This window comes from Idiotropiscis lumnitzeri, chromosome 11, assembly GCF_059441095.1.
Source record: "Idiotropiscis lumnitzeri isolate Australia: NSW breed Sydney's pygmy pipehorse chromosome 11, RoL_Ilum_1.0, whole genome shotgun sequence".
Taxonomy (NCBI): Eukaryota; Metazoa; Chordata; class Actinopteri; order Syngnathiformes; family Syngnathidae; genus Idiotropiscis; species Idiotropiscis lumnitzeri.
Window position 1 is genome coordinate 16,904,614 of NC_142401.1, and position 12,084 is coordinate 16,916,697.

General features: G+C 39.7%; 1 protein-coding gene across 1 annotated transcript in view; it reads left to right on the plus strand.

The window, feature by feature from the left end:
* Positions 1 to 12,084, plus strand: part of LOC148327707 (immunoglobulin-like and fibronectin type III domain-containing protein 1) — a 35,647-nt gene that overhangs the window by 17,155 nt on the left and 6,408 nt on the right. The window contains exons 4-16 of the mRNA XM_088309991.1: positions 1,417 to 1,536; positions 1,613 to 1,755; positions 1,835 to 1,934; positions 2,014 to 2,058; positions 4,173 to 4,209; positions 4,284 to 4,470; positions 5,799 to 5,909; positions 6,840 to 6,978; positions 7,356 to 7,628; positions 7,869 to 8,306; positions 9,371 to 9,475; positions 10,270 to 10,515; positions 11,093 to 11,335. Coding sequence (XP_088166117.1) covers positions 1,417 to 1,536; positions 1,613 to 1,755; positions 1,835 to 1,934; positions 2,014 to 2,058; positions 4,173 to 4,209; positions 4,284 to 4,470; positions 5,799 to 5,909; positions 6,840 to 6,978; positions 7,356 to 7,628; positions 7,869 to 8,306; positions 9,371 to 9,475; positions 10,270 to 10,515; positions 11,093 to 11,335 — 2,187 coding nt within the window. The remainder of the gene's footprint in view (positions 1 to 1,416; positions 1,537 to 1,612; positions 1,756 to 1,834; positions 1,935 to 2,013; positions 2,059 to 4,172; positions 4,210 to 4,283; positions 4,471 to 5,798; positions 5,910 to 6,839; positions 6,979 to 7,355; positions 7,629 to 7,868; positions 8,307 to 9,370; positions 9,476 to 10,269; positions 10,516 to 11,092; positions 11,336 to 12,084) is intronic.

Genomic DNA, 12,084 nt, shown 5'->3' on the forward strand with positions numbered 1-12,084 from the left:
GGGCTGTCAGGAAAGCTGTAATGACATGTTGCGTACTTAGAATATGAATTGGGGGAGGGGCTTTTGAAAGAAGAGCAACAAAATTTCCAACCAAAAAGTAGGCATGCCGTCAATAAATAATGTAAGGTGAAAATGAGTTTGGGCGTCAATTTGTTCCCTTCTGCCAATCTTTCTTGAGGCAAGCCTGTATCTTGTGTTACTTACCGTAACCTTCTTGCTGCTGAAACGGTAATTACTGTTATTCTTAGCACAGGGCTCACTTCATCCCCCAACACCGCTTCACAATTATACTCACAAATGCTTACTTCATTTTCCATTTCCCCTACTCTTTTAATCACCTTCATCAATTTTCTTTGTGGATTCAATACTCACAAAAATCTTAGGATATTTGGCTTCCATGTGAAATCTTGTAATCAATCAAAAATGAACTATGCACTTTATGGGAAACTTAATTTGACTTAATCTAAACTTTTAAAATCAAAGTGGTAATGTCTCATGTTAATGTACAACTTGTGAATTTTTAACAGGGAGCTGATTCGCAAAATCTACATTCCACATTTTTTTTCTTTTAAATTGGAAGGATGTAACAGTCAGGCAGCTATCTGCGAACACGTATACGAGGTTACGAGGCCTGACAAGACCCAAAATTCGCTGCCCTCTAAAAACCTTCGCTGCTCAATGGCCTTTACCTTGAAAAAAAATAAACGTCGAATGTAAAAACAACAAAAAAAAGGTTTTATTTCAAGAAGTGCCATAGACATTTTATTACAAACAGCAGCATCTCCATTGAATCCAATGAATAATTATCGCATACTCGTCGTCATGTATGTGTGCACATGATTTCTTTTAAAGTCGCTGCTGTTATACTGTTGCTTTGATTGTGCTTGAAATTAAAATTCCAATATGCTAATTTTCTTCATCTGTACAGGTGCCTCAGGTTGAGGTCATACAATTTATCATTGAGATTGACTGATAACCCTTTTAAAGTGGGCATCAAGAGATTATTTGAGTTTATGAGTTAAAGAGATTTCTACTCGAGAGATTCTTCCCAAATGATAAAACTTACCACACTAGTGGAATTTTAGAGTTGAAAATAAGAAGTAAAAATGTTGGGATTATTGGAAGTTATTTTCTTGAATTCTCATTTTGCGTTCGAAAGAGATATATTCGTGTAGATTTAGATGTAATTTTAATTTGGACCACCCGAAATAAATTATTAGCTTTAACCTCAAAACCAGAAATAATGAACAACTCATATTAATAAACGGGGAAAAAAAACATTTAAAAGCTTAGAGAAGATCAAATTAAGGTTTCAGTGAATTGAGGTTTATTCTAAAATTTCACTCCAAAGCCCAATATCCTTAACACTTTATTCGTACTGTGTCTCATTGTTAATATTGTTCCCCATTGGATTAGGAATCAGGAAGAAGTCTAAAGTGCCGGGGGTCATGATAACACAGTTTGAGGCGGAACTTCCAGAGGGAATGACAACCCCCGATTTTTCCCGTAAACCCATCGCAATTACAATTCAAGAAGGTTAGCATCAAACTCTTTAGGAATAAACAACGGCATGGTCATCTTTACTAATGACATGTTTCATCATACATCCCAGGAAAAACTACATTATTCAGAGCGATAGTAGTGGGTAATCCAAAACCCAACGTCACATGGACCCGAGCGAAAGGAGAAATTGTTTTTCACCCGGACACCTGCCGGCAAAACTACAGCGAGTCGTCGCACGAGCATACTCTGGAGGTATGGCGCTAATCAAAATGTATGAACGGTGCCAAAACAAATACATTTTCAATGATAATAAAAAGTGCCTTTTGATCAGTTTCCCAAGGTAGCCCCAGAGGATGCCGACACCTACAAGTGTTTTGCAACAAATGATTACGGACGAGCCGTTTGCACCGCCGTCCTGAACGTTATTGAGGGTATTTAGGACATTGCAACAGTGGATTATAAGAGCCTTTGTGAATACGAAAATGTTTTCTGTTCATTATTTGTTTTCAGTGGGATTCTCTAAAGCCAAGGAACTTCAAAAGACATATGGGGACGGTAAGACTGGAGTACATTGTCACAAAAATGACAAATGTGCTGCATCTTCTTTAGGACAAACATTGCAACGATAAGTTCATGCATCACACTTTTAAAGAAGACAAATATTTAAGTTTTAGGGATTGCCATTCGTCGCTCTGGGGTAGCGATCGTTCTCATGACATAAAATCGTTTGCTGATTCAACAAATGCATTTTCATAGTAGAGTGACATTTTAAGAAGTCTGTCTGAAAAAAGATACATATGGCAAAAAGTGAGTTACAAACAAAAAAAAAAAGGCTTTTAAACAGTTGCTGGCTGCCCCATGTTTATTGGTGTGATTGATTTATTTTCCGTACTTCAGCAATACATTTGCTTACCTCTTCCTCTTGCAAAGCACAAAACCCTATTTTAAATCCTGTATGCACTCTGTCAAGATGTTTTATGTGCAAAACCACAGCGCCCACAAGCCGGGTTGTGGTTCTCCTCATTATCGCTACTCAAGTGGCCATCCCCTACTGATGCAAACGCCTCCATAATTGAAGTCACAATGATGTGGGCGCGTTTCTTGCCACAGATTTAGTCGGTATTGTTAGCCATTGCGCTGCCAAGGTCTCTTATTTATGCTCTTCAAGTAGAACATGAAACTTGATGGTAGGAGTGATATTGAAATTATGGGAATACTTTCCGACGCCATACAGCATTTTTATAGCACAACAGACCGAAAAATGAGTGTGAAATGAAGAGTCTAATGTACAACATGTCATACGTCACAGGAACTATGTGAATCGGTCCAATTTTTTTAATTCTCCATATTAAAAAAAAACATTCATTCAGTCATTCAAAATGATGATAATTTATCGGCTTAAACCGTCATTGATGTTTGCATCTTTAAAGCCCTACACACAAATCCGACGTCGGCCGTCCTGGCCAACTGTCGCGTTGGCCTTAAAGTCGGCGCGTCGGCCTTGAAGTCGGCGCGTCGGCCTTAAAGTCGGCACGTCTGACTGAAAAATGATGAAAGCACACGCCGCAAAAGCCGATGGAGACGGCAACTACTCCGGACCTTCAGCACATGCGTGAGGAAGTAGTACCTCTCTAGGCCATTGGTGGCGATATTCACCGGGTAGCGATTCACAGGAATGTCAAATAACGGTTGTCTTTCGCGAATGAGTGATAACTTCGTCTTTGCGATCTTCTGTCCAGCCAGCCATTACGTCCATACGGAAGATGTGAATATGAGCAAAATTGATTTAGTTCTGGAGAAGTAGCTTCAATTTCCACCATTTTCGTCACTTCCTGTTCTAGTCCAATGCACTGATTCGCTAGCTAACAGCCAATCACAGTGATCATTTGTATTGACAGCACAACCCGATTCAACATGTTGAACCTGCCGAACAGGCCCCCCAGATTCCCCAACAATAGCTTCGACTTTACGACATTGTTCTCTACACCAAACAGACAACGTGTAACAACTTTCCGACAGCCGATGGCGGATTGCTGTGTAGTGGCTTTTATACACACGGAATTTTGCCCGGTCTGTTCCTATAAAGGAGGTGAGAGGAGAAGATTTGATTGCTGGGAATTAAGTCCGCTGTGTTCAGTCCCGCACGTCTGCAAAAAAAGAAATCAACACCACGAATGCACTAGACTGCATTTAGCGCAAGAATTAAGCAAGTCTTCGCACTGGGCACGACAATAACATTCAGTGCATGACGGTGACTGTCAAACATCCAATTCCATTTTACCAACAACCCCCACACCCACTGTCGTTCGGTGCATGGCAAATGCAGCCAAATCTCTCAGTATCTTCCACTAACAACCCAGGTTAAACTCAGCCATTAGACATTTGACTTTGCAGAATTTGCCAGGGTCCTGGCACTAGTTTGTCGCATATTAGGGTGTCACAGAAAGAACAGGTGAGTGTTTTTTTTAATTATTATTATTAGAAAGTAGCTGAGGACAAAAAAATAAATTATTGTGCAGAAGTGAATTTGTGAATAGCGACATCCAAATAGGCAAAACCTCTGATTTCCCTTCACATAACCACCATTTTCAAAGAAAGAGCACGGGTGTGGATTGTTTCAAAAGACAATCATGGTTGAGTGATCTTTGTGTCTTTCCCGTCCTGTCCAGAAATACCAGACTTTCTTCGCAAAAAGCTTAAAAAACGGTTAGTAAGTTTGTCCACAAGTTTTTGTCAGGTTAGCATAAAAAAAAGGTTTCACGGGGGATTTCTTGTTGTAGCACTCCTGAGGTGGAAGTGAAAGTGGAAAAGGTGATGACACCAGAAGAGAAGGTCTGGGAAATCCTCATGAATGCCGATAAGAAAGACTACGAGCGCATCTGTGCTGAATACGGTATCACCAATTTCCGCGGGATGTTAAAGAAACTGAAGCAGATGAAACAAGAACAAGGCATCGACATTGCAGAGGTACATGACTCATCATCTCGTTCCATTGTAAATATACTGCTGATCTGTTTTTTGTACACAGGTGGTTCATCTGGCCCATTTGGAATTTCTGTTTATGATTATTCTTCCTCCTTTTAGAGGGCCTCCTCAACAAAACTCAGCAATATTTGCAAGTGCGTGTATCCTGTGGCGATTGGATGTATTTTAGGAGTCGTCAACACACAGAATGTTGAAAAAAAAAAAACCCAATTCACAGATCAACATGAAAATGGGTGGGCATGTTTCTCACAATATGGAAGTCTACTAAGATGTGTCCATGAAATTGAAATTGGGGTTGAGGCAGACATTTGAGGTGAATTCCATGGCTGCATTGACAAATTTTAAAAAGGTTTGATTAGAGAAGGCCGGAGGTAGATTTTAGTCCGGCCCAGGAATCGTACCTCGTGCATGTGATTGGTTCACGAGGGGGCTAACCGGTCATCTCAAAAACTGCCTCCGGATGCGTCAAAAGGGCACTACCAACTTTTGGTGTATGTAGAAATTCTAAGATATCACGAAACCCGCGCCTCCGACCTGCTCCTGGGATTTACCATTTCAGGGGCGGGGGCAATACAACAGACAGAGCGAACAGAAAGGAAGTCAAACCGTTAACCCACTTTGGTTTGACAAAACACATACCACCATAATAAGCTCACAATAATTTAAGCGAATTTGAAGAGCAAATTAGCCAGATAATGGGGATTGCGGTATTGCGCCCCCCCTCTTGTAATGGTTTGCCGCAGTAGCAGGTGGGAGTCGCGGGTTACATGATGTCAGAATAAGGAAATACAGGCACGCCTGAACATTGCTGATGTCTCTTCTTACACAAACAATGATCTTTGAATAAACCTCTGCCGTTCGCGTCTCTGCCGCGGCGGCGTCATGCACGGACGCTTTTTTATGAATAAGGTCGAGGTCGAGGCCGGAAGGCTAACCAGATCGCGGCTGGAGGGCGGCGGACTGACCGGGAAAAAAGAGTCAAGTTTCCCAGCTTTGTGGTGGACCATTCTTTTCTGGCAGTCACTATGAAGACACAGCATACAAAGATGAACAAAGACAATGTACATTATTTAATATTAAATACATAACCTTTCAGGCCATTTAAGTTAAGTTGGATAATTTCCCAGGCAGAGACGTCGAGAATCACCGCACTAGAGTGAGACACTTTTTTTCCCTTCGCTTTTCGATCTGGACAGAGGTTGGCGCCAACTTTGATGATTCCTTCCATAGTCGCCATAAAAAGGAGGTACAAGGGATTCATCTCTGCTCGTAGCTTTAATTACGTACTACTTGTTTTTCCCGTGCTGTAGTTTGTTTCACACATCGATGCTCTGAAACACATCGAGGAAGACAACAATGAATCAACAATTGACTTGGACTTGGAGCTCAAAGAACTGAATAGTAAAATATTCCTTTACAAGGTGAGACGTTGGCATTCGCAAAAGGTTGAAGTTCTTAACTCATTTATTGCAAGACGTTTTACAGCATTTTTACTGATTACACGACCCACAAAACATTATGTGACCAAAAGAATGAGTACACTCTTCTTTTACTTCGATGATAACAATTTATTTGTTGTTTTTCTTTTTCAAATAACTATTTCCGTTCTTTGGTAATCAATACAACGTGGGTTGGTTTGCACCAAAAAAAGGTTTCTGACCAAAAAACAGAGCACACAAGTTTTTTGTGAAAAGAAACATACCAAGCAGAATTGTGACTTTGACGCAAGTATTTTGGGATTTTGTGACACCTAAATCAAAAATGGACTGCCAAAGGGTTTTTGATGGAAAATTAATAATTTCTTTGCAGAGATACAACTACGAAACGCACCGGGAGTGACACTGGCTCATCGCATGGCTTGAGTTGAACATTGACACATTGAACTGCGTCTTGCTTTGCAAGATTGCAACATAACACTTTCTACTAACTATCATGACACAAACAGTATTCTTCTGATACCATACATATACAGACTATATTCAAGTGTGAGGTGGATAAGCTTATTCCGCTTTCCAACTTGTTGGCCTTTCTTTCTCTCATAATTGACGTGACAAGCCGGGATTCCTCCCTATTCTTCATCTTCACTTCAAAATCTGTGCTAATCTGAATGAATGATGAATCAAAATTGATCCAATGCAACTATCCACTGGGATTTGTTAGTCTTTCCAGTGGTTAACAAATCTGAATTTCACAGACAACCTGGGTGAGACCATCTACCACGCCTTACTTGTCGAATATATTCGTCTGAGGCAGTGAACGGTTGGATTCCAGTTTACATCCACGACAGTAAATGCGTTAATTTCACACTTGATTTTTGCGTGTGCGTTTGTGTGTCTGTGTAACAACCGCAGGACGGTGAAATGGTCGCTTTCACAAAAGAAGAATGTGATGAAATAAAACATTCTCTGAAGCAAGTTAGCAAAAAACACGACAGCGGGCTCTACTCCATGGACGTGGAGGGTGCCACTCTTTTCACTGCCGACTTTAAAGGTACACCATCAAGATTGTGATATATTTTAGACCAGGTGGTGAGTTACTGCTATGGAATATTACTAAAACTCATACTGCTTCACTACTACAATTGCAACCATGAATCTGTTGCATTTTTGTGACCTGCCAAACACTTTTCGTTGGGAAGTAACATCTCGTTTATTGAACTCAGCTCACAAGTAACCATGCGTAACAGTTACAAGTCACCTCTAAAATGTATTATCCCCGCTGGCATGACTATTGCATTAAAGATAGATCTATCTGTTACACTAATGCAGTAGTTTGATTAAACCTTGGTTAATTGGCTATTTTTGTAGAATGATAACAACTCTAATAATAATCTTTTGTTTTTTTCTGTGTTTTACATAAATCTCCAGGACCTGATGTCGACTTTGCTGTTAAAATCCAAGAGGTCAAGGCGGATGAACGGCAAGATGCACTCTTTATATGCGTCCTAACTGCACCTCTGAATGAGATCAAGTGGTTCGGCAAGAATGCGCTACTGTCAAATGGAGAAAAGTTTGAAATCAGCGTCTCGGAAGACAAGCTCATCCACAAGCTGATCATACGCGATTGCTTGCCACTGGATGCTGGCATCTACGCCGCAGTGGTGGGCATCAAATCGTGCAATGCCTGGCTTGTGGTTGAAGGTGAGAAATAATGTGTGAATTTTTTTTTTGCCATTTTCAAATAGCAATCAAAAATCTAAATCATTAAAATTGACTGATTTATGTTCTTTGATTTTTGAGTAAGAATCTGAAAATTTGCAAGTGATTTTAATGTACAATTGATCATGTTTCCATGACCCGGAAGTTTGGTGAAATCCAAAAGTGGATCCTCTTGACAAAACAATTCAGGTATAATCTATTAATACGTTTTAAATCCCCCAGCGGATAAAGAGGGTAGCAGCAAAGGAAAGAAAGCTGCTCGGAAAAACACTATTGCTGGAGGGTGCAATGACGAAGACTTGCTGAGGATTGCCAAGGAGCAGCAGGAAAGGTACCAGAAAGAAATGGAGGAGAGGATGGAGATTGCCAAGAAGGCTCAATCGGAGCGGGACGCTGCAGAGGAAGCCGCCCGGCTGGAGGCGCAGGCGGCTAAAGCGCAGGCCGCCGAAGCCAAGGCTGCTGCAAAAGCGGCTGCCAGGGCAAAGAAGGCGGAAGCTGGCGCGGAAGCGCATGCGAGGAGAGCTTCGACCAAAGACGCTGCTGATGTCGGAGAGCTGAGCGAAGACGAAGAAGCTGGGGAAAATTCCTTATTCATGGAATCAGTTGAGGTCGATAATGTCACAGGCGGTGATTGTCCCTCTATCAAAGATACAGTAAAAGGTAAGTATGATGATGACATTTTGTTTGTTAGTAAAGAAAAAAATAACATGGTCTTCCTTCTTCTCAGTAACTTCATCTCCTCGGCTAACAAAATTAATATCCATCCAAAACGTTTTTAATTCCCTAGATTAATTATTTCAAATCGTACTACAAACAATGACACCAAAACAGTTTAGTATAATTTCAAATAATTTTTAGTTCACACAAAAAAAAAAAGTGAAAGGTTACCCATGGCTATGCAGGAACTTAAAGCATTCATTTATCAAAATCCCACCAATATTTTCAAGCAAGTAAAGATTTTAGCATTCAGAAAATCTTCACAAAGAATAATTTTTCTTCTGGCATTCTTCTTTAAACTTTTTTTTTTTGTGCCACGTCTAAATCTGCCTTCCAGTTAATGTACTCTCACCGAATTTCCTCCAAAATGGACACTGCACCCTCGTTTGACCGTGGTTTTGCATATTTTAGCACAGAAAGGGCATTTTCTTTGCTAGTGAATTACATTCTTCACCCACAGCAGAACAAAAATAAAATAAAACAGACATTTAATTTAAAATTAAGTAACAGATTACATTTGTGCTAGTTTTTTTTTCTGTTGAAAAATAATCTGAAAAATAAAATTAATCTGAGAAATAATTGGTAGTTGTATTACTATGATTACAAAATGAAGTCCATTTTTAGAAGACCCTGTAAAATTGTATTTCATGTTGTGATTGAATTTTTGTTTTCTTTCTCATGCTTATTCATGACACTTACCTTGTAATACTGTCTGCTTTTTCATGGATTTTCAGCATTACTCTGAAAGACAATCCATGTCCTAAAAAATATACATTTAACCGAGTAGAAAATATCAATCAACTATGTCTAAATATTGATTGATTTTTCTCTTTAAAAATGTGCTCAAATAAAAACCGGAACTGGTGCTGACTTTGGCTCAGTTATGAGGTTAAGGTAAGTATCCTTTGTTATTGTGAGTCAGAGTGCCTATTAATAAGAGATATGAGAGCGAATAATAACCAACAAATCATGTTCTGCATAAAGCTGGCATTGATTATCACCAATAGGAAATGATCATGTCGAGAGAACCGCACAGCCAAAAAGTGGAAAAAAAGAAAAACATCCCAAAGTGATTGCGACCCGAATTGCAGATGAAGAAGACACTGCTGTTGGTAAGAAACATCTGAGGTTTCACAATGAAGATAATTTCCATGGACAATAAATTATTTGAGAATCAAAATGAGTTAAATGCAGCCCTAATAATTTATAGGTTTATAATTTCTACAGACTTGAATTTGAAGGTCTTGGATAAGACTGCAAAAAAAAAAAAGAAAAACATCCCACATAGAAGTTTGCGAAAGATAATTCCATGGCCAATAAATCATTTGACAGTAAACATTTGGACTTAAAGGTTGGGGAAAAAAAAGGAGTTGTGGATTTTGCGACGACAGACATGTTTGGACTGACCTGTGACAGGTAGCAATGAACTGTTCAGCATTCAGACTGAAGAGGAGAAAAAAAAGAGGCAAATTCTCGGCTCTCCATTCCAGAAGTCCGTCTATTGTGTCTCTCCATCATTTGTTTAAGGGTCAGTTTTTGTTCAGACAACTTGCTTCGCGATTGGTTATCGTTTTGTAACAATCTTACGCTCGGACATCCTTGTTGCTTAATGTGACCTTGTAATTTGTCTGCCAGGATTGTTTGTTGAGAAGATTGCGGATTCAAACAAAAAGAATAAATAAAGGGGGGTATCTCTTATTAATACTTAAAAGAATAGAGTACATTGCGTCAGATCTACTGTAAATGACTTTACCATGGACGATTTGGAATTAAGGGCACAAATTATTTAAATATCTTGATACAAGAAGACTCTACTTGGAACCAATGAAGGTATCGTCGGTCCAAGTGCATGTTAAGGAACATTATTGATATTCTGGATAAAGCTGCCATTTATCATCACCAATAGGAAATGATCATGGTGAGGAAACTGCAGAGAAAAACAGTGAAAAGTCTGGGACTAAAGAAAACTGTCCCAAAGAGAATATTGGGGCCGTCCAAGACATGGATGTTGGTAAGAAATGTCTGCGGTTGCACACTGTAGAGAATGAAAACATTGATGTCCAAGTAGCAACGGTAAACTCTGTGTCATCGCCAAAGTATTTTGCCATGGTCAGTTTAAAGTATTCTCACAAAAGCCTCATATCGTCATCACGTTTGTGAAGTCTTGAAAATGGTGACATGACAGATCACTGATGTTGCATTGTTTGCATGTTTGGTGGGTACCCTACTTTCATTAAGCGTACCACGAGTGTTCTGTTTTCAAGTCCCAATGGCAATTTGCATTTAAGCATAATTGTGTATTAGTGCGCTTGTCTATGGAAAGACTGTATTTCCTCAATTAGCAGTCATTCATCAAATAGCTGTTGCAAACCAACACAGCAGCATAGCAACCATCTCTCAGTTCAATTAAAGTGTAGCGTTCCTAGCACGGGTGAGATCAGTTATTTGGAAATGGCGACTTTAACATTTACGTTCCAGCAAGCTAGGCTGGTTCTGCCTTATTTTTTACTTGTCCATTTTAATGTATTTTTGATTGCCATTTCACTTGATATGAACAGAGATCAACATGACATTATTCAATGACGAATGCCTATTCTGTTCATAAATTCATCTCAGCACTATTTGCGGAAATACAGGACATGGATTTTTTTTTCTCATGGTACTTTCTGTGTGAAATATTTAGCGTGCCATCTAACACCCTGGTATCGGATTGCCATTGCACTTCTGAATGTCAACATCACCAGTGTTGTGGATGTTATGTTTTGATTCCTACTCATCAACAATTAGAAACAGGATTGATAACACTCACCATGATGTCACTTCAAAGCAAAACAAAACTAACGATTGTGATTTATTGGCACTGGACCATGCAGGAAGTGAGAGAGGTGATGAGAGTGATGAGGAAGAACAGCCGGTAGCTGCCAAGCGTGTTAGAGTAAGAAAAGGCCCGCTGATTGAGGAGACAATCATTGGTAAGATGACGCACGCTTGCATTACCTCCTGCATGGCAAAGTATTTTGTATTTTAATAATAAAGTCATTTGAGAAGAAAATGACTTTTAATGTGTTTCGAGACTTTACATCAAGTATGTGTGCAAACTCTAATTGAATAAATGACCTTTTCCAGTCATTGTTTCTCAACAGGAGTGTATTTCACCTTTGAGTGCCTTGGGGATATGCTAATCAAATTGGATGCACTTGCGAGGGCACCCCATACAATTACAGCTTTAATAGGCAAATGAATGGAAACATATTGGAGGCTCGTGTGCTACACGCAATGCATCTGCGTCTTAATTAGACCTGATGACGGGAGGTAATGTACTGTTTAATGTGTATGTGTTTTCACCTCCATCTCATATGTGCTGTTTGCCGACAGTGTGGGCGCTTTTGTGCTCTGTGTGCATTCATGTTAACAGCCTTGCTTGCTTTTCTCATCTTAATTGAGGATGAGTCAGTGCGTTGAGGGCAATTACTTAAATGAACACAACGGCCACAACCGTTTGTGTTCTAGGGGCAATATCTGAAACACTTGCGTCCGGACATGGCCTTTGATCATTTCAAGATGGAGGACAACTCAACTGTCTCTTGAACTGTTTTTGTACATTTTACGTTCCACGGAAATCAGCGCTACTCATGAAGAGAAGCAAGATATTTTCGAATTAAGGAATTAAGGACGAAGACGACCACTACAATTGCAAACACACTCCTCTCCTACCATAGCC